The following is a 25,959-nucleotide window of genomic DNA, read 5'->3' on the forward strand; positions in this document are numbered from 1 at the left end:
CAAAGCGCTTTGAACTTCAGACATTTAATTCCCATCAGGCCACAGTCATTAGAATTCTCCTTCAACACACTTTACATCTGGTGGCACAGCAAATGTGCTAGATAAAAAATACATTTGCAAGCTGCTATGGATTTTACATCAGAAAAAAGACGGGAGGGCAAGTGAGCAAAAGGGAAAGCGGGGGAAAGCAAAGTGAGAGAGCGAGAAATGAGGAGAGTAAATATATACGAGTAAAAGCTTGAGACTTATTCCTCCTCTATGTTTGATTTCGGTTCAACATTCAAATTAGGCCCTCTGCAAAAACATTCAGAAAGAATGAGAAGAGGGGAAAAAAAGGAATGGATGGAAAAACAAGCCCTCAAGGTATCGTTCAGCTTGCATGGTGTGAAAAACAGCATCTGACCTAAAATAACCAAGAACTTAAAACAAATCTGCCGTTCACTTCTAATTGCATATTTAAATTCCAAAGCATACAATTTAAATCACACAATAAATTGAAGTCAATTTTCATGATCTTAACCATTTAAAACTGACAATTCAAACAAAATGTTAATTTGTTGATAATAATTAAAGAATTGTAATAAACAATAAATGGAAATGGTAACAGTTACACTGAAAATATGCATTTACATTCTCCCTTAAAAAAAAAAGAAGTAAATTATGATGTGTATATTACCAGGCAAAAAAAAAAATAAATATATATATATATATAATTTTTTATTTATCATATTTTTAAAGAGAGAATTTAAATGCATATATATATATATATATATATATATATATATATATATATACGTATATATATATATATATATATATATATATACATACATATATATACATATATATATATATATATATATATGTATATATATGTATGTATATATATATATATATATATATATATACATACATATATATACATATATATATATATATGTATATATATGTATGTATATATATATATATATATATATATATATATATATATATATATATATATATATAATAAAATATATACACACTGTATATAATACTTAATACAGGATTTAAACATATGATGTGGTTTACAACATGCAGATACCAACTTACTATATTTAATTAATAATAATAATTATTATTATTATTATAATTATATAGACAGAAAAACTTGATTTTACATTTTGTTCATTAGATTTTATAACACAAGGGGGAATGAACACTTGGTCAAAAATGGCTGATTAACTGACTAAGCTGATATATTGGTCAATCAACAGCAGAAAAAGAAACTCTTTAGTCATAAACACCCAAAAGTAGTATTTTGTGCTAAAAGTAAAATACATAATGCATATATGTCAGATGATGATTAAAGGATCAGGTATCAGAACAGTATTTCTAAATTAATGTGTAGTCTGTGTCAGTACACAATCATTGATATGATCAGTGAACACTTTTAGCCTCTTAATATTTAAAGTAAAGTGCTGTCCTAATGTTCTGAGATGAACTCCTCATTTAGTGGCACTTCATGTTTGACGGTGACAAGAACAAGTCCCTGTGATTCTATTCCACGGCTATAAGAGTGCTGGCAGATTAGTGATGTCTCGCCACGCGGCGGAGATAAGATGCACGTACCACTGCGGTATCATCTCTCTCCATCACACACTCACACTCTCACTGCTTCTATAAGAATGGGCTTCATTAGCACAGCAGTCTGTGAGAGTTAAGAGGGAGGCTCAAGGGGGATTATGGGAAAAGAGGTTCACCCTGCATGGACTCGGGAAAGCATGCAGTCCGGCAGAGCTGTCTTTAAGACCCCTTTATGGTAACTAAAGCCCCTCTTCTCGCTCCCTTTCTGCATCCCCCTCTCTCTCTCTCTTTTACACACAGTCTCTCTCACACACTATCTTTATTAGTTCAGAGCCTGTCCAAACGGTCTGGCTCCAAAAGGATTGGGAGAAACAAACCGGTTTAACAGTTAACAGAGAATGAGAAAAGGAGTGAAAGAGGGAGGAAAGGAGATCTGGAGAACGGGAGTTTGCTTGTGGGGAAAGAATCCCTAATTAAGAAATGTAAGCACTGGAAAAACAAAGATCCAAGTGAAATTCTTTTTAATGTGATGGTCTAAATGCATTGCGTAAGAATTGAAAACAAATCTTTGAATTAACATCTGAAATGTTTTTCTCCAACCACCTGAAAATCTGAATTGATTTACCTTACTGTAACTGCTGTGATATAAATCCTGTTTAAATGTAAGAAACACTGTAAAAATCATACATACACCATTCATTCTTCATGTGTTAAAATTTTTGTTATAGTCTTATTTTACATTCAATTACTGAGTAATATTAATTAACTACATGTATTTACTATATTTTAGGGTTAGGATTAGGGTTACTTGCATGTCATTATGCATAATTAATTGTTGTTATAATAGTAAGTGCAGGTAACGTGTAACAAGGACACCTTAAAATTAAGTGTTACCAAACATTTAAATAAAATCATGTATACGCTGTAAACATCATAGACTAGAGTGATGAGTTTGGGGTCGGTAAGATTTTGTAAATGTGTTTGAAAATAAAAATACAACTTTTCACTTAAGGCTGAATTTATTAGCTCAAAATAACAGTAAAACAGTAATTTAGTGAAATATTATTACAATTTAACTTACTGTTTTCTATTTTAATATATTTAATATTCCATTTGATGGCAAAGCTAAAAATCTCAACAGCCATTACTCTAGTCTTCAGTCTCTCATCATCCTTCAGAAATGATTTGTATGCCGATCTGTTGCTAATTCTTATGACTATCTTCCTACTATAGCCTATAATTTTTTCTTTGAAAACAATGATACAGCTTGCTCAGGATTCACTAATGAGTGAAAAGTTTACAAGTACAGAAACTGGAAATTGGAATATCCTTAAAAGGCTTAAAATGATACTGCATCATAACCATACATGTGCATCATGATATTTAGATGGTACTCAAAGTACTTCAAAGAATATCATGGTATTACCATAGACCAAAAAAAAACAACAGCACAAAAACTAGATAGTGACTTGGTACTGGTGAGAATGGTAGACTTATCAAATGCATGTGGAGACTGTAGACTCCACATGCACACTTCAACATCATTAGTTTTGCAGACCATCCTTTGGGCAATACACAAATGTAACTTAACACTTCACCGGCATTTAGATCCCCCTAAGCAGCGAGACAGAGAGAGAGCATCCTGAGTGAAGGGCTATTTCTAGACGGTTTCATCGCTGGTTAAGTGTAGCAGGAGGCAGTGGGGGTGAGTGTTGATTAAAGCATTCTCCTCTGCCAGAGGTCAGCGCTCATGGGAGAACGGACACCGCTGGGATGTATGACAGGGATGTGACATTGATATGGTGTGAAACATTTGATCTTTTGGCCGTTTCTGCACTAAAAAATAAAAATAAAAAGTTGAGAAAACTCAAAAATCTCCTACAAAGACAAGTTGAGAAAACTCAGAAATCTGCTGAAGCTGGTTGCCTTATACTTTTTCCATGGAAAAGTGTGATGTCATCTTAACTGTTATATTTTGTGTGTTTCACTGGCTAGTATGACAGTGACATTGACATTTATACTGCCTTTACATTCAATCTTGTAGTGTCATTTAACCTTATGAAACCAATGTTTCACAGATTGTCTTTAAATATATTACTAAAACAAATTTTTCAACAATTTATGGATGTTTTGCAAGCACACAGAAGCTGTATTAGTATGCCTATTATCTGCATAGAAAATATGAAGATGACCACGGAGTGAACCAAAGTGCCTTAAAGCTATTTTTACAGGACACAGCAGGTCACATGATCTGAATGTGGTTGCCACCATAAGGGTAGACTACCCTTATGCAAAATAAAAAGTATTTTTCCATGGATCACAGATATGGATCGTTCATTTAAGTGTAGACCGTTGTAAACCTGCTTGTCATAAGTACTATTCACTTCTACCAGTTGTAAAAATGTATATGTATTATATTGTTCATCATGATGTCATAATTTTTTTTTTTTTTTATGAAAACAAATGGTATTTTTATTTTAGGCCTACTATGGTATTTACTATGCATTAGTGTTGGGCGATATGGTCATTTTTCAAATCGTTATATCGTTAGCCCTTGAGATCGACGATACATGATATTATCGTGCATGTGTGGAGTGGTCTTTTAACCGTGCAGGTGCACGAAAGAGAGCCTATGGAATCATCAATAATCGAAAAAATACTTTCAAACAAACTGATAAACCAACGTTGAATAAAAAAATACTGTATTTAAAACAGCTAGTTCATATATAGTCAGACGCAACTGTCATTTCGCACATCCTGTGACAAATCTGCCGCTCCTGTGAACAGAAGTTATCAGTCTAAATATTCTGTAAAGTCAGTCAACAGTGAAAATCAATAGTAGATTTCATTTAAAGTCCAACAGTTAACACTAATATTGGACATAAATGAACACATTAAATATTAAGTATTTAAAACAGGTAAGTTCATATATTTGGATTAAGGCTGAATTGAACTGATGCATCAGTCATACAGCGCTCCGGACCGCGCGCCTCATTACGAGACTGACACACCACCACAAAACAAGAATGAGATGCATTCTAACATAACTGTGGCATTGAACTCAGTTAGTGAAGGCTCGTTTAAAATATTGCACATATATAGGCCGTTCAGATTACTTGTTAAAATGCAATGAAATACCTTCTATCTGCAGACGATCTACATCTGTTTGTGGATGGAGACTTTGTAACGGCCAAAACTATGTACTGTGTTTTGCATGCATCACATCAAAATGCGGTGTGCATGACAGTAATAAGGCGGCAGAGCAAGAACCACTGTGGATGATAAATTCGCTCTGCCGACTTGTTATTATTTTGTCTTTACTTTATTTGTAACGCCAAGAAAGAGTTAATCTCTCATGTTTGAGAAGAGCTTTTTAAAATGTCTTGTTTTTGGAAGTGCTGTGGAAAAAAAGAAGTTAAATTAAAGGTGTAATAAATGAGTACTCACTCCATCATGGAAGGGGGGATGGTGCAGCAGTCCTGGATGGCTGTGAGAGGGGAGGTGAGATGTGCCGTGTAAGAGGCTTCCACCACCTGTTTGTTCCTGTTTACCACATCCAGGTACCGGTTAAACTTCTCACGGATCTTTTTTGCTAGCTGAAAAAAAAAAAAAAAAGAGATGTATTAATATTTCTATTTATTTTAAGTTTAAGTTAGGTTAGGATTATTCACCCAAAAATTTAAAATCTGTCATCATTTGCTCACCTTCCACTTGTTCCAAACTTATGTGAGTCTCTTTATTCTTTGAAACGCAAAAGAATGTATTCTGAAGAATGTTGGTAACCAAACAGCTGACAGCAGCCATTGACTTCCATAGTGTTTGGTTACAAACATTCTTCAAAATATCTTCTTTTATGTTCAACAGATTTGGAGTAAATTATAATTTAATTTTTACCACCCAATGATTTTGGCCAAAAAAAATAATAATTACATATACATATATATATATATATATATATATATATATATATATATATATATACACATATATATATATATATATATATATATATATATATATATATATATATATACACATATATATATATATATATATATACACATATATATATATATATATATATATATATATATATATATATATATATATATATATATATATATATATATATATATAATGTTTTCCGATTTTCCAGTGTGTCCAAATTAAAAGCATAGACTGAAATGTCTGAGAATTTTTGGTGCCTTTGGTTTGATTTACCACTTGAATGCAAAACTGTCCTTTTTTTTTTTTTTATAAATACAGAATAAATTAATCAAATATCACTTTGATATACACATTCCTTGCTCGAGATCTCTCTTTCTATTACTCCTGTGAAATAAACTGAGATTAATTCACCCTGTAAATCTAGTCCTGCACTCTACATCAAAGAGAACTTGAACTAACCTTGGAGACTAGTAATCGATCACCATTAGACATGCGCTGTCAGCTGCTGCAGTGCCACAGGCATTAGGAAAATGGTTTGGTTATATACGGGAAAACTGACTTCAAAAACCAGAAGAGGTTTCAGAAAACTGGGATGTTGTTTTAACTTTGGGTTTACTGCACTTGTGCAAAGGAGTTACGGCTGATTAACCATGTTTCTGTGAATTCTGGTTCCCAATGCATACTTGAGTTCCCTGGAGAAAGTTATTAACTAGAGCAGCAGCTCAGCTAAGATTTTCTCCTCACACAGGACATAAATACTCACACATGAGCCACCAGATGTTTAAGTAAACCAAAACTGCACACATTATTCTTGCATTAACAACAACAATACATAGCACTAAAAATTCAAGGAAAAAAATAAATAAATAAAAATTGCTACATCTTCTCCAAGTCCTGGATTGGAGAAACGATCCATGACCTATTGACCGTGAGCATCCAATCAGCTGCCTGTTTCAACAATTGCTGCTAAACTTCAGTGTTATTCTTTCAAGTTCAAGATACAAGGGAAACATTCCAACTTCAGACAAGTCAGTAAATAACACTATTATCCAGAACATCAATACATCTAATTCTGTACAATCTAATCAAACTTTCAAGTCTTAAAAAGAGCTGGAAGATAATTTAAGTTTACACGCTACTGAGCTCAATCCACAATCCTGGCTATAGAGAAACCTTTTGAGAAAAATTTTTTTTTTACTTGCAGGCTACAGTTAATATCAAAGAAATTTTCTAATATATAAATATCTTTTATGACGAACTGTGTGAAGATTAGACTGGCTTACTTTGTCTGTGTGTCACTACAAGACATGGGCATGATCCTAATTGGTGCCGTTTTCCACTGGGGTGCCTTTTCAACTTGCACAAATGGCAGTACCAGGCCTTCATTATCGCTTGTGCGCATACAAAAGACTGGCAGGTGTAGAAAGCATTGCCAAACGAGCAACCGATGAAAGTAAAAAAAAAAATAGAGGAACCCAGGATAATGGGATTTGTCGTTACAGACCTAAAAGGTGTTATTTCATAACCTTTAAAATGAATAATAAAAGAAGAACTAGAATGTCAACTAAAACAATAAATGGAGCAAAAGACAATACAAAGCAATATAAAGGAAATATGAGCAACCATGACTTGACACAATAAGTGTTAATCAATGTATTAATATGCTGTTTTTCTTTATTTCTTTTTTTCTCGCAAACTGATGCCAATAAAAGCTGATCAAATATGACATTTTTTGGCTAATATGTTTAAGAAGGTTAATTCACTTTCTTTGGCATTTCTAATGGGTTTTAGAAGATTTTTTAGTTGGGGCAAACCACTTAGAGACTTTATGAATGAATTTACATGCCTGATGAACATAACAACCATTATAAAAATTATAAATTAAATAAAAATTATAAAATTGTTAGCAACAAATTGTTTCAAGAACACACAATGGTTTTAACGTCTGAAGTATGACGTGGTTATTTGTGTTGCAGAACGGAAATCCAAAGTCTTCATTATACTCAAATTAACAACAATTATTCTTTCCGTACTCTTTATTCTTAAACTCATTTGAATTTCACAAGGCTTGAAATGTTAATTCTTGTCCTGATTAGGACAACAATCTGAAGAGCTCTATTAAACAGAAACTAAAATTAGGTCAATTTAATGCTATACAGATTTCAGACTGTATTTAGGCTACACCAACATACCACAAGATAATACAATAAAAATAAATATATAATTATTCATTTATAAATCCTCAATAATTAAATATATAGGGAAACTGAAAAACAAAAATGCAAGAAGGTAAATTTTGAAATTAAATCATGAAATGAATGAAATTAAACATCTATTTTAATCAAATTTATGCACATATAAACAACATTGTAAACACAGCAAAAGGTTTTACCACAAACTCAACTGACAGGCACAAAAACAGTCACTGCACAAAATTATAAATTGTATAAATAAAAATAAATAACAAATATCCCTTTAAGGGGGGGGGGGGGGGGGGTGAAATGCTATTTCATGCATACTGAGTTTTTTACACTGTTAAAAATCTACACTGTTCCAAAAATACTCCATCCGGTTTGTCACAAGTTTCTGAAAGTTTTTTTCGAGTCTGGCTCTGTGTGACGTTAGATGGAGCGGAATGTCCTTATATGGGTCCTAGGGCACGTCTGCCGGAAGAGAGCGCGCTCCTGTATAGCAGAGCAATGAGAGCACAATAGACGTTCACTGATCAGAGCGAGAGCGTCGCGAAATGTCACAAAAGAAGTGTGTTTTTGGTTGCCAGGGCAAGACAACCCTGCACAGATTACCAAAGAAAAAACAGCATTAAGGGACCAGTGAATGGAGTTTATTTTTACAGAGCATCAACGGAGTTGTGCAAGTGTTTGTGTTTGTTCCCTGCATTTCGAAAATGTTTGTTTTACAAACAAGGCCCAGTTTGACGATGGATTTGCGTATCGTTTATTTCTTAAGGATGATGCAATCCCAACGAAAAAGGGTCATGATCGTGTGTTGGAACCGCAGGCGGTGAGTAAACCTGCTTCAAATATCTCTGCCTCCTTGTTAGTGCATCCGCCTCCCATCGGAGACCCGGGCTCGAGCCCCGCTCGGAGCGAGTCGTTGCTGCTGCTGCTCTCGTTCAGTTTCAGCCTCGGGATCTGATTCTGGATCATAAATATACGCTGAATCTGACTGTTAGCCATGGTTTGTTTTGGATGATGTTGTTTCCCTCACGGTCACAGCTTCCAAACGCTCTCAACGCAAAAGCCTACTGGCGCTCGTGATTCTTTAGCTCCGCCTACACGTCACGCCTCCAGTCGGTCGTGTTTTTCCGGGAAAAACCGGTACAGACTATCTTTCTCTTATGAATATAATAAAACTAAAGACTTTTAGGAGTTATGAAGGATGCAGTACTACTCTATATGTACTCAAGATTAACAGGATATTGAGTGAAAACGAGCATTTCACCCCCCCCCCTTTAAGATGGAAGTGAAGCAGTCAGTCAAGTTCATTATTAAGTAAACTGATTTCTACTTTAATAATAATAATAACAATAATATATATATTAAAAGGGCTGAACGATATGGAAAAAATGTAATATCTCGATTTTCATGCCAGATATCTCGATATCAATACAATACGATATGACTACATGTTCTTTTGCTAAGCATGACCTGCACAACATGTCACTCTGGTTTACATAATCTTTTCTGAATCCAAAATACTTCCAAATTATGGAAGATGATTTATGTTTTGGCACCAAGTCAGATTCTGCACAGCCACCGGCCGCATTATCTCCCGCACTCATTTTCTTTCTTTCTAATTTATCCGCTGTCTCTGTACTGTGTGCATAGACGTTGGAACTGGGGGGCTGGGGGGTGCGATGATGAATTTAGCCAGAGACAGGCGCGCTCAGAGCTGTCATATATCACGACTTTTCAGTGTTTTCAACCACATACTGTTTATTTTAGGTTTCAAACATAAGTACTAAAAAAACAATACATTTACACTGATGTCTATGGAAGAGGTAATAATAATCCTTTCCATTATAATTCGACACGTTTTATTCATATCAGATACACATTGTGTAAGTAACTTCAATGTTTACTCTATTCTATTCCCAGTTCACCAGCAACTTACTTTTAAGTTCGGAGAATTGGATGAATTCACGTGTTGTAAACATAGAGGTTGTAAATCCAACAGATCCGATTCTCTGAACTGCGTCTGAGGCACAAACTAACACGGCGGCACCCATTGCGCATACAGCTCAACTAACGCGATCGTTATAGAGGTGTTTAAACAACAATATACTTCCACTTGCATGTATTTGACAATCGGATTCGGAATATCAGATCTTCATGCCATAGCTAACACATTTGTGAATATTCTGAATAAAAAAGAAAAAAATGACATAAAAGCAGATCATCATTCATTCAGCGCTGTTGCTGCTGCGGTGTGTCACATGACAAGCAATGATGCGTCACCATAAAAACGCTGCCCACCCTCTCACAATATAGTTCCCATGTCCTTGGTAGTGTGCGCGCGCTGGCTTTAGCGGTGCATTCAAGGGGACTCGTAATACTGATGTTTGTTGTGACTGCCAGAGCACGAGCGTGGAGAGGGGAAATCTATATCATCTATATCGTTGCTTTTTTCGATAGTATAATATCTTGAAATTTCATATCCAGATATAACATGATAAATGTATTCATTTAAAAGAACAAAGCAGATGTGGCAAGGCTGAGGGAAAGTTTTACGGCCCTATGAAATCCATTATATTGTTTATTGAAAATTTTTCTCAACTCCTTTTTAATAGTTACATTTTATCAATTAAAAAGCATGTCTAATTAATTAAAATCATGAAACTTATAGTACATTTTCACATTAATTTATTAAAAGTTTAACAAAAATTACGTTTAAGGCCCTATTAAATGTGTGCAAATTTTGTGACATTCCGCGTTAAACCTGAATTATGTTTTTATGACCGGATAAAGATTAATTTTCCCACTTGTGAATATAATATCTTACATAGCCACTGGTGAAAGGGCCAGTGTAATACAAATATTTCTAAAATCTGCATGAGGAGATAGTCACGTTCTCACGAGACCAGTCAGATCTCGCAAGATCTTGTGCCAGAAGATCTCATCACACCAACTACACAAAGTAGTTTTATACCTGTAGAAAAGCCTTGACCAAATTTGATCAGCAGAAAAAGGAGTTTCACATGTGTCTCTTAAATGTTAACACTTCAATAAGTCTGAATCTGCCCAGCTTAGTTAACTACACCAGCGGCAAGATCCAAAATAGTACAGTGAGCAATCATTTTAATTGGTCTTCCTTCCCTTTTTATATGAGTACATCCAGTGCCAATTAATGAAGAACAACAAAACAGCATTATAGCATGACAAAGCCTGAGACACTTTATAACCAAACACGTTCAGGTCTCGACTGCCTCAGCGGGCAGAACGGTTTATTAGCGTCTACCACCAAAAACCCTGTTTGGCATTTAGCTGTTGAGGTATCACTAGTAAAACCTGCCAGCGATCGGCTTAATCTCTCACCAGCAGCCGGTAAATAGCAGCAGGTGAGAGGAAACGAAAGAGAGAGAGAGAGAGAGAGAGAGAGAGAGAGAGAGAGACGACGTACAAAAATAATTCACACAAAAGGGCTTCTCTTGGCACCGAAACCCAAGTGAAGAGTAACAACCTGTTCGTTCTTGCTCAGGGCGTGTGTGTGTGTTTCACTGAGAAATACATTCATGGGGTACAAGCGAAGTTGCTGCCACTCATGCTGATTTGTTTTGAGGCTGGTCAGAACAGAGTGTATTAACACTGAAAGCTTTTTATGCCTTACAGCAAAAACAGAAGCTGGAGTAGACATGAGGGAGAGGCCCATGGCAAGAATAAAACACTAGCACATGACAGGCTTACTGTCATAACTGACAGAGGAAAGACATGCATTCCCGGAGTTTCAGAGGGAAAAAGTACTGAAATGAAATTCCATGGTTACTGTTTCCTTAATTATTACTTTTAATTTAGCTATGACGGTACATATGCACACACTATGTATAGAGTTGTACTAATAAATGTACCTCACAAAATAATAAAATAAATTAAAATTCATAAAAATTGTGTATTTAGTGTGAAAGCCTGCATAACTAAATAAATGAACTGTAGACAAAAACTGCAAGTTATTGATGCTCAAGGCAACACACATAATATTAAGGAACAAGTTAATGTTTACCTTTGAACAGGATAATATGCAAATTATGTTATTATTTTGTCTTGTAGAATATAGATTCATAAGGGATGTAGTATTTTTAATAATAAAATAACATTATGATCTCATAAAAAAAATAAAAAAAAAAGTGTATGAATCCATTACAAAAATGCAATTCAATTAAATTGGAATAATAATAATATTAATGTCCAGTTAAAGTTCAACAGGGAAATATGTAACTATTAATCATTTGTGAAGTGGTTCTTGATCAATTCAAGCCAAAACCTGGAATGATCATATCACAATTTGTTATAGAGGTCGGGATCGTTGCGTCACGTCGCAATGCATTGTGGGAATCGCGGTACAGAAGTAGATGTACTGTATAGTAGGCATTAGGTAACGTTGGTCATTTGGTCATTAATTTTGATTATTTTTTGGAAAATGGTTCAGTATTGCTGTATTGTGAACTGCTGTAATCGGTTTCATGATCGACAGGGCAAACGCCTCGTGAATCATATTAGTTTTCAACATTTTCCTACTTGGAAAAAAAACACAAGGTGTCTGAAATCACCAAGAGGCGTCAGATGGCTTGGGTCGCCGCTGTACGGAGGGAAACCATCACATTCGATAATATTATAATACATAGTTATGGTGAGACATGTTGTGTATGGTCTCTGATCGCTTTTTGATATTTTTGTGCTGACTGTATTTAACAAATTTGAACAACTAAATAAAAAAACTGGAACGAACTTCAAAATAGGAAGTTAAGCGTCTTGTTTTGGTGAATGGTGGGTTGTGTCCGAGGTGAATGTTCTTCAATATTATACCGGATTACAGAACTACCGGATGAAAACAGTGGATTTTTGCAAGTATGATAGGTGAGTAATTACTCCTGAAGTGTAACAAACCCGCATAGACAAGCTTCATAGCTCGCAGAATCTGATAAGTGTGTGTGTATATGTGTGTGCGTCACCACTATTTCCTTAGTGAGAACGAATGTTTTCTCCACGTTTAATTTTTAGATCCATTTGTGATCTGCAGGTGAGCCTCCAGTGATTTAAAATTTTTTAATTGATCGGAGGTGTAAGCGCTCACTCCGCAGACCCGGTAGGAGAAATTATTAGGGAAAATGAGGCTTGGTAAACTTTCATGTGTTCATAGGGATCGATTACAAGCTCTTTTTTTTTTTTTTTTTCAAGTAGCGTTGTTTGGCTTCATTATTAAGTTTGTCCATATAGGTATAGGCAACTTTTTTTGTCACGTTCTATAACTTTTTCTGGAGACCGGCTATTATCTTATTACAAACCTGCTTTGCGATACCTCTAAAATGGCCGCCGTTACCCACAATGCACCATTCCATAACGTCTACGCCCGAGCTCTATTCGTGGTCGACCAATATATAACCAAGGCCGAAAATAAGTTTTTCAGCTTGGCCGATGTGTTTGGGACAGGACTTTTATTTTGACGGCCTGCCTGATTTTATTTTGAAAGCGCAGAGAGCGGCAGCACCTGAGCACACAGTGCTCACATTCTCCCTCTTGTTCGCTATCGTTGTTAACAGTTCTGTCTAATACGTAGGGGTGCTCCGATCACGATCGGCCGATCGTTATGCGTATCTCGTCAGTAAAGCCGGTTTTCTAATCAGCGGTTAATTCCATCAGGTGCGTGATTTCACATAGAGCAGCTGTTACTACACAGAGCCGTTGTTAATAGAGAAGATGCGCAAATCACGTTAATTTTCAGCGTTTATTGGCCCATCTTCTCAGTTAACAACGGCTCTGTGTAGTAACAGCTGCTCTATGTGAAATCACGCACCTGATGGAATTAACCACTGATTAGAAAACCGGCTTTACTGACGAGATGCGCATTAACGATCGGCCGATCGTGATCGGAGCACCCCTACTAATACGGATAGAAGTCTGTCTTTTTATCCAGCATGATCATTCTCTGCGTGACGGTCGGTCCGTGTGAATTTAATGCTTTAAACTCATGATTTCAAATTATGCTGTGCTTTATGCATTCGCCCACTGTAATATTCATGTTATTTTCTCTGTGTGCTGTATGTAAAATGAGTGTTACCCTGGATTTATTTGAAAAATATGATTCCCAATGCACACAAACCTCCCAGTATACTGTGTGCCCTGTTGGTTACAGTGTTTACTTCAGTTTTAATTATATTTTTATAAAATATTAATTTATTTGTAAAAAATGCTTTTTCATCAAAAGTGTAAGTCTTTATTTTAGAGTATTTTTTTTTAATTGTACACATTTATGATGACTGATTTTCAGATTATATCGGCTATTGGCCACCTCTGCTTCCCAACATTCAGTCGGCAGTCAAAAAACCAATATCGGTCAACCACTATTTGTGATATGTGTGTGTGTTTAAAAGTTACGTTGGCTAAGTGTCTTTATTTATTTGTTTATTAAATTTAAACATTTATTTTAAAAAAGCCAAGCATAGATCTAGTTAAACATACATTGTCTCATAAGTGTGACTCTACAGTATATTGAGATGGAGGCACATAAACCACAGCTAAAAGAATGTGTGCTCTAGTACATTATTATGATATTTCTTCAAAAAAGGGAGTGTGGAGACATTTTAATCGTCCTCGATCAAAAATCATGATATCTCACACCCCTAACCAAACCTCATAAAGGTACAAATTTTGAATATCTTATCCATTATCATACTTTGGTGTGATGCCCAATGATTTGCATTGATAGTTAAAAAAAAGAAAAAAAAATCTTAATGGCATACATTTTAAACATCAGTTAAACGTATTATTACAGTTTGGTTGGTTAACAAATTGAAAAATTTTAGACTAAACGTTTCCTTTTTGTAACCTTTTCACATTGAAATAGTGTACTCTAACACAATATGACAATTTCAGTCTTAATCTTTGAAAATATGACAGCATAACTTTAAAATAGACATTTATGCCATGGGCATTATACAAATACATACTTTTCCGGTCTCATTCTGTTAAATGTTATCCATACTGACAGACAGGCATGTTTGCAATTGAACAAGCTCTTTTCCTAATGCCGTAGAGTTTTAAAATGGCTTCTAATCAGAGAGTTTTGATCATGGGCCAAATGCATTGACGTTAGAAAGAGCTAAAGCAAGAGCAACCATCTTCTCATTTCTCTAGAGCTTGTTAGGGAGGGGCACAGTGCAGTCAATAGAGGTTGGAATTAGTGTTTCAGCAGTAGAAAGCTCAAAGACGGCTTCAAAGACAGCAGACAGCAACTGGAGAATTTTAATGGGTGTTCTTTGCCCCTCTAGACCACACACACACACACACACACACGCACAGCACTCATTCAGTATCAAGGGATGTTGATGAGTAACTCACCTGCTGCACCTCTGTTTCACCATTTGAAGTCTTCTCCGTGTACACAAAGGAGTTGTAGATTCTCTGTATGGAAAAGAAGAGAGAACAGTTGCTGAAAGCTGACAAATAAGAGTAAGGAGCTGGTAGACTGAAACACAAGAAGAAAATGGCAATGACAGGTAGAATATCTGGCAGAATTTATCCGTATGCACCAGGACTTTGGATTAATTAAATTTTTTGGTCATTTTTCAGTAGTGTGACGGTGGCTCAGTTGTGTTCTAAATAGTGTAAAACAGTCTTCGAGTTATCAGCTACTTTTTTTGTTGTAGCACAACAAAACGCAGTTTTTAATATTCCACTTTCTTGCAAACACAACTTCACAGCAAAGTGAGCGGTTACAAAACAATTCGCTCTCAAAAGTCTGATTCATCTTAGTAAATCGGTTCAATCGAACAAATCATTTAAAAACAATTCACTGACTGGCCAACTGAAATACTCATGAGTCAGTTTTTCAGTATTACTGACAGTATTTCTATTTATTGTGATGCATTCAGTTAAAAATATTCATCACCAGGTTTTCAACTCAGATATACACATTTGAATGTTTTTAGTTGAACTGAAAGTCAACTTCATTTCATTTATTTACATATAAAGCACAAATAAACATAACAAGAGTAGACCACTGTGCTGTACAAAAAAAGGAAAGATAAAATAAAAATAATAATAATAAATATAATACACTAAAACAAAAGTTAAAATGAGACCAAGAATAATAAATTAAATACAAGAATAAAAAGATGAGACTGTAGCTTATATTTAAATCATATACAGAAGATGCAGATCTCTCAGATAGCGAAGGTTGTTCCATAATCTAGGACCGGCCACAGCAAAAGCACAGTCACCTTTCAGCTTCAATGTTGATCTTGGATATGACGGAGTAATACTGTCTGAGGATCGCAAACATCTGGCAGACCTATTCACATTTACGAGATCTGACAAATAAGAAGGTGTGAGACCATTTAAGGACTTAAGAAATTTTTATTCAACTCTATAACACATTGGCAACCAGTTATGAGACATTAAAATTGTAGTAATTTGTTCGTTTACAAACCCTTGTTAAAAATTAGGCTGGTTCATTTTGAACCATTTGAAATGACATGGAGGATTGGGGTAGTCCAATATACAAGGAGTTACAATAGTCCAAACCTGATAAAACAAAAGCATGTATGACTCTTTCAAGTTCTTTAAAAGATAGAAATTATCTAGCATTTGATTTTAAGATGGAAAAACATTACTTAACTACTGAGTTAATATGAACTCCCAAATTTTTCACAGACCATTGGTTTGATATAAGAGTTTAAATGACCACAGTTAAAATTTGGTTTTCCTTTACCCACAGTGTCTCCAAAGACGATTGCTTCCATCTTTCCCTCATTTAAATGCAAAAGAATATTTAGAAATCCAAGATCTTACATCAGGTAAGCATGCAAGCAATGTTTCTAAACCATACTTATCATTAGGTTTTAAAGGGAAATGCATTTGAGTGTCACTAGTATAAAAATGAAAGGACACTATGCTTCCTAAAAATTGAACCTAGTGGAAGCATGTAAAGTGAAAACAAGATGGGAGCCAAAACAGTGCCTTGAGGAACACCAGAGGAAAGAGGAGCTACAGATGAAACAACGTAACCAATACCTACTGATAATGTTTTGTTACTAAGGTAAGACCTGGGGCCTGTACCAGGATGGTAGCTGAACAAATTCAGAGTTACAGGATTAGTTTTGAGTAGACAAAAACAAAGCTCTCCAATCCGGCTTTTTTTTGGTACCATGATGCTGATGCTGGAGCATGCACTCCAGTTAGTGGAGCGCATGCACATGACTGTGTGACATCACTGGCGAACAGCCAATCGCGAGCCTTGCAAGTTGCAACACAAAGCAAGTTTGATTTACTTCTCGCGAGAGACCCACCGAGATTCAAAACTAAAGGTTAAAGGTTTTGCTAAAGGTTAAGCGATTGAAGAATATGACAAATAAACAAATTACAATAACTATTAAACTAAAAATGCTTGTGTGTAAAAGATAAATAATAATAATAACATGAATCACAATAATTATCTAAATCATAAAATGGCTCAGTAATTATCATTAAAGCCAGACTACTTCTTGCCAGAGTGACTTTGTGTCAGACATGTGTCACTTCTCTCACATCTGATTAGCTGTGGAGTGTAAGTTACTATGGCAATGAATGCCGCTAAAAGCCAAGCCACTTACGTGGTACCTAAAATCCAGGATTGGTGCAAACTAACCTGAAACTTACCTGGCTAGCCAGCTAATCTAGCTTCAATGTACAGGCCCCTGAACCCGTTCAGAGCTAAGAGAAAGAGAGTGTGTTTACAGAATTCACAAGTTTAATCTAGTACCTTTTACCTAAATGTACATGTTTTGCCAACATGATGCTCAATCATAGGCACGAACACTAGATAAACATCTAAAGCCAAAAATTACATTACATATTGCACAAAAGCTCACCAAACATTGGCCTCCCAATTCCCAGCTAAATGAGCTATGGAAGATTAAACCTTTCTATGTCTACACCTTACCATTGTAAACCTTCAAAAATAGCCTACAAGCTCAACAGTTCCTCACAATGACGATATTTGCTCTTTGCACACCTCATTACCATGGCAATCCTGACACGGAATACCACTGCGGAATGTGTCATAACAACTTGATGGATTCCCACCCAATCCAAAAATCACTGGCCATCAGGAGGACTGATGATCTTTAACACTTAAGAAGAGAAGAAACTCTTTTATACACTGTGTAATGTGTCTGAGGTCAGGGTGGTCACCCACATTAAAGATGATGAAACGGGCACATGTCCGCACTCACCAAAGGCCTGGAATTTCATCATGAGTGAATGTTTATAAAAAGCAAAACAAACTGTGGATGATGTATGGATGAACCCCACCTTTGTGAATAAAGCTCCAGACACAGAAGCTGTGGTAAACTAAGTGAAAGAAGAAACTTGTAATTTCAGACCCTTCTTGTAAAATAAACACGGGCACAAACACAAATAGCACATCAGCCACAAGCACAGGTCTTTTTCTGATGTAGTGGGGTTGTTTTTCAATCTGCACCAATGACTTTCACAGCTTTACCCAGACCAAAGAGGAATTTCGTAGCTTGTAAATTGAGAACCTTCTCAACAAACATCAAACTCTTGAGAGGACGGTCTTTGACATAAGAAAGCTGATGAAAACACAGGGCGCTAGACTAGTATGATGGTTCCAACATTTCATCTAAACAAGGTTTCCCTTACTGTCAATTCACCCTCACTATGACTATGTTTTGTAAAATATTTTTGTAGTTGTGTGTATGTGAATATGTATCCTAAATTTCATTAGGATTATATCACAGTAAAGGGTCCTGGATTATTTTGAATAGGACATAATTGACATTTAATGAAGGAGTCAATAACGACTCTAAATTATTTCCAAATTAGTTTGATTTAAAAATCGCAAACTCACAAGAAATACAAAATGGTTTTGTGAATGTTATGAAGTAATCTAAATCAAAATCTAAACATTAAGTCAGGCTTTTTGTTACCAAGACCCCCATTGTCCACAAAAATATTTGAAGACCACATTACTTCTATGCTTGTTCGTGATTTTCTGGATAAGGAATTTTAGTGCTTGACATAACTGAAAAATGCTCTTAGAGTTAAAAGATTTGATTAATTTTCATTACTTTTCCTTTAGACTAGAAATCACTTTTAAAATTAGGCTACATCATACAGTATATTAGGGCTGTCACTTTTGAGGAAAATTCAGTTCTAACGGATATCGAATATCATGCAATGTATTCGAATAGATTTAAATATCTACGTGCCCGACCCCGCGCATATGATAAAAAAATTAATAAAAAAAAATAAAAAAACACCGTAGCCTAAAGGAGATTCTATCACAAATGTATTAGCAGGTTATCAACTTAGAATATCAACTTATATGAAGTGCCACTATGCATATTTCATAACATTAGGTTAAATGAAAAAACGATTCAGAACAGGCACAAACAATAACGTGACAACTTAAACAGCAGCAGGAGTAAGGCATATAGCCTTACCTAATTCATTTCTTAATATTGTTTGCAAGAAACACCAGTCTATCAACTTGATCTGGGTCAAGTGTGGCTCTCTTTTTATTTACAATGTTCCCCGCGGTGGAGAACACATGTTCGGAGCACACAGACATGCCTGGCTACTAGCTATTATTCACTTGATTTGGTCATGTGCCTATACTACAATACGTCTAGAGTGCCCTCTACTGGAAAAGATGGCAAAGAATAAAATAAAAAACAAACGGTCTTATCATATACTGTAAAAAATGCGCTACACGTGGCATTTTAAAAACTGATATTTTATTTATAGTTCGATTACGGATATTTCACGTCATGTTCGAATGCATATTCGAATATCGAATAAAAAGTGACAGCCCTACGGTATATCCAGGTTTTTCAAGTTTGTGGGAATCATGGTTCTTGTTTTGTTTTATTTTATTTTAAATCATTTTAAGGCATCTTGAAGCCACCTGTTTGAGAACCACCACTTTAAAGGAGATAATATGACAAAACTGGTGATATGGATGGAAACAAAGTTTTCTCAACTGTCACCAATGGTGACTAGAATTTAAATTATTGTTGCAATTGTTTATCGTGACATCTGTGACCACTTTAGTCTTGTTCTGTAGTCCTGCAGCAATAGAAAGAAACAGAGTTACATCAAGCTATGCCATCAGCAATACTTAGTGCCTGAACTTTACAAACTGACAGGACCTCTCCACGTTTGGCCTATCCACCGTCTAATCCTCACAGACAAGTTGTCATTAAAATGAATGACAAGCTATAGGATTGTAAGCAATAACATACTGCCGTTCAACTAAGTGGGGACAAAGAAGCCTATGTGCAGCTGCTTTGGCTCAGAATGTGGTGTCCAGGGCGGTTATTAATCTTGTCAACCTCAGGGTTAATCTTGACTGCAGTTGAATAGATGTCTGGAATGACTGAACCTCATGCTGTCTTTGATCCAGGCTTGTCAAGGCCCTGGCACTCCCTTCAACAGAGGCACGGCAAGGCAGATTGACTAAAACCAAGCCCACCGCAGGGTGGTTTATTATATCAAGATTGACATTTCCCTCAGCCAAAAAGCAGTCACTTAAGAATTATTGCCTCCACCTAAGGAATGAAACCCATAAGTCATGTCGATATATCAATCCGCAAACAGAAAAATGCATTTTCATTGTCAAAATGTCATTTTCACCCTAACTCGTTAAAGCTGCACAAAGCTAATAGGCAAAGATGAGCTTATTGGATTTTAACAGCACTAACTCTTCTGTAAAGTTTTCACGCATTGGTTGAGGAAACAGCTGATGTGCTGTGGGGTGGAACATCACTGGAGTTGTGGCGTTGATGCTCGGCAGCATTTCCATTAAAATGGTGCGATGGAGGGGGATCAACCTATTAGCAATTCAGTCATCTTCAAAGGCCAGAGCCCATCCAGCTAATCCTCATTAATTTGGGATTGTGAAGGGAGTGAAAGGGTGTGTTCACATACTGCAATGAGCAGAAAAGGTGCCATAATCCTCTCTTTAGGCCTACAAGGTCTAAATCATTGGCCTGTCCCTCCCTTAACACTGCAGTAAAGATGTAGGTTAAAGAGCAGTAATGTGTTTTTGCTCTTAGGTAAGTCAATGTGAATTGCCATTTGCAACCCATTTTAATTCTGTAAACACAACAATTAATGAAAAAATATAGGCTGGAATTCAGTTTCATTCATCTGTAACTTATTTGATAGCAAAAGCGGTCTTTTCATAAAATAAGGTCACAATGATTGAGAGTTTGCTAAAACAATGACAAAACAAATATTTGGCCATGTGGTGCCTATCCAAGTGATGTCACTGGAAAAGAAATGTTGGCATCGTCACATTTTTTACATTTCAGTACCAACTGGTACCTACATCGATTCTTATGACAAAACTAGTTTGAAACAACATAAGCATGAGTAAATGATAAAAAAAAAATTCAGATTTGGCTGATCCATCACTTTAAGATATCTACTGCTGCTATCAAAAACAAATGTGATCAAAAGCAATTTCATGACTGAAAATCCTTGCATAACATTTCACACAATAAAAACAGGAAAAAAAGATTAAATGTCAGTAGCACTAGAACTTGTATTTTTACCTTATAAACATTGTAAAACTCAATTGCAGTGTTTTATACTGTGGTAAATCAGAAGAAACTGATTTAAAAAGTTTTTGTATGCTCAAACATCCCAATTAATTCATTATGACCTACATTTATCTCTTGTATCAATTTTATTTTCAGTTATTTGCCTTGACTGTTTTTTTTTTTTCTGGATGTACCGAAAACTGCCTTCAAATAAATGTGTTTTATGACAGTAACTGACAATCTGATTTGAAATCCCATATTTCCTCACTGCAGCTGACAACACCTAGTTGCTGTGGCAGCGACAGGGGAAACTGGGTACAAACAGAGAAGATGAAAGGCCAGACAACAGAAGCCAGTCTGGGATGCTATTGCGATTTCCTGCCGCAGGTACCCCACTCGCCCCCATCTCCCCCTCCCCCACGCTCTAACTCTCAGAAGCAATGTGCTCATTGCACTACAAAGGCTTCTGCTCTAGAATGAGGCATCCTTCCCTGCCCTCTGATGTGTTTTTTTTTCTCCATCTCTCTCTCACCTTCTCCCAGTTTCTAAGGATGAGCCAGAGACAAGGCAGCACTCTGCATCTGCACCTGAGCTATAACTAGAAATTATATAAATATTACATATTTTAAAAGATATTCAATATTTATATACTAATATTTATGTAGTTGCTCTAAAATTGATACAAATTTTTCAATAAAGGGAAACTATTTTAACCATTCTTGCTATTAGTTTCAAAATGTATCATGAAAAAGCAATCAAGGTTATTCACACTTTAAAGAAACAGCCTAACACTATTTAATAATTTATATTTTATATAAATAATATATTTTATATGTCTCCTACAGTGTTGGGTAAGTTACTCAAAAAATAATAATAATAAAAAAAATACACTACAAATTACTACTTTTAAATTGTAAGTTGATTACATTACTGGATACTGCATTTAAAAAGTAATCAGATCACTGATTACTTTCAAGTTACTTTCAGGTTTTACATAACTTTACAAGTTATCAAACCAAGAAAATACACTACATAGAGAAACTCATAGTTCTTTCATTAATTTAATAATGACTGAAAAATACACGTTGCCTGTTATTTTTATAGCCTACACTCCCAATATCTACAACATTTTTTTTTTGCATATATTGCTGTCCCAATATATGCATGCTGGTTCCCTTATGTTTAGGCCTACCTAATCAAATTATACATTACAGTAACACCAAAAAAAGATATGTCAAAAGTCTGATATTTGTGAGCTTTGTCCTAAATTACAACTTTCATGTTTTTCTTTGCTTGAAAAAGAGAGTCTTAACAGATACTGGAGTGTGGCTGACATGTTTCACATTAGCAGTGAATAAACTGAAGTGTTTGTGAGGGGGTTGGGTGGAAAAGAAGAGAGCGAGTGTGAAATGAGTTCCATATGCGAGCATATATAATCTCACCAAGTTATCAGGATAATGGAACATAAATGTTTTAATGATTCTTTAATACCAAAATCTTCTCAAACTTATCTGACCATCAGAACTGAAGTAATGAAATGACTTTGGTTTCCACAGTTACGCATTACTAGCACAGTCAAAACATTGCATTCATACAATTTCAAGGTCCTGGACCATGTGCAGTTCAGCCTGTCTCATGACTGTCTTCTTGAGAGAAACAAATGTGGTATTTCTATGAAGGAATCTCTTAACATATCCAGCATCAATATACTGTCTAAACAGGGATATTCATCAGGCCTCACTCAACTTACAACTTGTAGATAAATCACCTACAGAGATAACACACCTTAGGCCTGTGTGTTCTTGATCCACTCTTGGCTGAACTAATGTTTTAGGCCGCCCCTCCACCACGAGAGAGACTGAGTGTCGGTAGATATTCTGACAGAGCCTGGGGTCCTACAATAACAAAACCTCTTTGTGAAAACACTGAGAGGCCCGTTGAGAGACCGGGTCACGGAGCGGATTCTCTCGCAGATCTCCAACTCATGGCAGCCCTGTTTTTTTTTTCAGTCCAGCAGACAGGATATAATGGTTTCCACATGTGAAGGGGGCCCAAATAACAATTACAACAGTTGAGAGGTCGAGTGTTTTATTACCTTGCATTTCTGCATACATCCATTGCCCCGCAGGCTTAAAGGTACATAAAAATGTATACCTGTGTAAAAAGCTATAGAAAAAAGGAGAAAGCTGTGTTGTCACTACATCTTACGTTAGTTGATCAAATTTTTAATGCCTTTCAAATTTAAACATTTGTTGTTTTTGCAAATTATACTTTGAACAGTATAATATTGGCAGGGCAATTACAAATCTGAACTTCAGCAGAAATAAAATCTTATTGTTGAGTCTTGCTTTTATGAAGAGTAGGCTTTAAAAGTGTAGGTTACAACAAACTAATAGAGAACTGCCCCAAGTGAAAAACAACAACAACAAATCTAAAAGTCTTCAGTGTAGAGCAGAATTCAGTAGATTTAAGAAGCAACAAACTTAATCCACTTTGCCACATATCCAAAATAAATAAAAGCTGTTAAATATTATTGAGTCATTGCTTTGAGGCTCCAGATGTAATTAATAATTTTATTTGCACCATAGCAACATTCAGAGACTTTTATACTTTTCTGACTAAAAATAGGAAAGCAGGCAATTCTGCTTCTGAGAGCTGTGGAGGTAAACATGAGAGAGACTCAGAGTCTCTAATCTTTCCTCTCGTGGGGTGTTAAAATTTAGGAGATGAGCGATATTTGTCAGTTGTGAAGTGTTAGCTTCAAACGCTGAGCAAAATTCACAACTCGCTGGAAAAACATAAAAAGGGAGGAGGGAGAGAGGATTGGGGGAGGGAAAGGATAAGGTCTTGAAGTCCACAGCCCTGTCTGACATTCCCGGAGCTCATCCATCTATGAGGGATGATGGAGACACTGCTTCATTTCCTGCTATACTGGCAGGGTCTGCCTAGAACCAGATCATCCAGATCCCCATCAGATGGAGTTTCCAATGCAGTGCTGGTCTAAAGGGGGCAAACTATGAAGGAAAACCTCTAACATCTACCTCTAAAATAAAATAAAATGCTTTTAAGATTTGGTGTTTCCTCATTCAACAAAAAAAGTTGGGAGCAGGGTTGTATTCGATTCCTCTTAACTGCATAGAAAATAGTTGCTAATCTGTGTTACCAAAATGGCCACCAAGTGAACTGGCTTGCCGCTATGTTACAGCGATGATATCAGAATGTAATATCATGGTACTTTCAATCTACACCACGGTATTTCAAAAAAAAAATAAAAAATAGATACCAAAAGAATAGGGAAAAAACACAGTAGTACCATAGAACTATTTAATAAGTGTTGGATTTGGACTAACAAATTTCGGCTTTTTGGTATTGTAGTCTACAAACCGATCAAAGTAGTTAATGAACACAGACTGTTCATCATTCACAAGTCATAAAACAAATAAACTATTTAATATTAAACAGCAATGGTGTCAGTTTTCCTTATGTAAAAAACTTAGTTTTTGGCCAAACATTCGCCTTGTGCAATGATACATTTTCTATCCACTAAAGATGAAAGTCTAACTTCAAAACTTCAAATCTGTGTCTTGTAAAAAAAAAAAAAAAAAAAAAAAAAAAAAAAACTTATGAAACTGTTACTGGCAGATCAAAGCAACAGATCAAAGTACTAAATGATTTTCTTACTAAATGATTGTGAAAGAGTTTTTTAGTACAGCAATCCTGAACCAAAAAAACAAAGCCTCCAATATGAAATCTTTCGGAAGTGTTAATCCATAAATATATGCGGACCTACTGCAAATCCATCCAATTTTCTGTAAAGGTGCTTTGCAATGATTTGTATCGTAAAATGCAATATACAAATAAACTTGAGTTTAATTGAATTGAACATTCTCCATCTTGGACTCAAGCGGTTTTATCACACACAGGTGCGATCAAATGGCAACAACAGAGAATTCTGTGCTGTGTTTTTAATTATCATGCTACATTCGGGTTATGTTGCATGTCCTGGACTGTGCGCTGGCTACCCTGGCACTCACGGTGGTGTAACTTTCCAGCTTCCCAACCACCTCAACCCACAACACCCACATATGGTCTGGGCTACATCGGGCTTAGCTGCCCTCTGTGCCCATTCTCCTTTAACACTGCCAACACAGTCAGACACACACCAACAGATCTGGCACCTGCTGCCATAATAACACCCTTGTAATGTTCTTCATCTAAAGCTTTTGAACAAAGAATGGATAAATATGAAGCAAGTGAGGTGAGAAAAACTCAAGAACTGGAGAACAAACACTGACCAGAAGACAAGCAGCATGGATTTTTGCCTGGACTGAAGGGCAAATCTATTTTTCCACATAAAATACGTAATTCAGATCAAACATCTCAGAGTCAGTTTGAGTTTATGGGAAAAATGCAATTAAACTGTGTCCGCAGGCTTGTGAAAGCCAATATTTCAGCACCGTCAAGCTTAAGCAAACAGACCTTTCCTTATAAACCAGCGATCTGCTTTTTTTTCTTCAGAAAACGTAATTCTTTGATTGCATTAATTCAACCACATCTCTCGGGAGAGCCGAACTAAATGAAAACAAGTATAATAGGTCAAGGGTGGTCCTCTCCCGTTTTGCATTATATCAAAATGCGAGTTCACGTCTACATTCTGCATTCTC

At 35.8% G+C, this 25,959-nt stretch overlaps 1 protein-coding gene across 2 annotated transcripts in view; it reads right to left on the bottom strand.

Moving 5' to 3' along the window:
• LOC128015623 (VWFA and cache domain-containing protein 1) overlaps positions 1 to 25,959 on the bottom strand; it is a 66,820-nt gene that overhangs the window by 27,188 nt on the left and 13,673 nt on the right. For both annotated transcript variants that reach the window (XM_052599634.1, XM_052599635.1), the window contains exons 2-3: positions 15,087 to 15,149; positions 5,014 to 5,162 (exon numbers count right to left, since the gene is read on the bottom strand). In XM_052599634.1, coding sequence (XP_052455594.1) covers positions 5,014 to 5,162; positions 15,087 to 15,149 — 212 coding nt within the window. The remainder of the gene's footprint in view (positions 1 to 5,013; positions 5,163 to 15,086; positions 15,150 to 25,959) is intronic.

The sequence above is a fragment of the Carassius gibelio genome, chromosome A6, assembly GCF_023724105.1.
Source record: "Carassius gibelio isolate Cgi1373 ecotype wild population from Czech Republic chromosome A6, carGib1.2-hapl.c, whole genome shotgun sequence".
In the NCBI taxonomy this organism is placed as follows: domain Eukaryota; kingdom Metazoa; phylum Chordata; class Actinopteri; order Cypriniformes; family Cyprinidae; genus Carassius; species Carassius gibelio.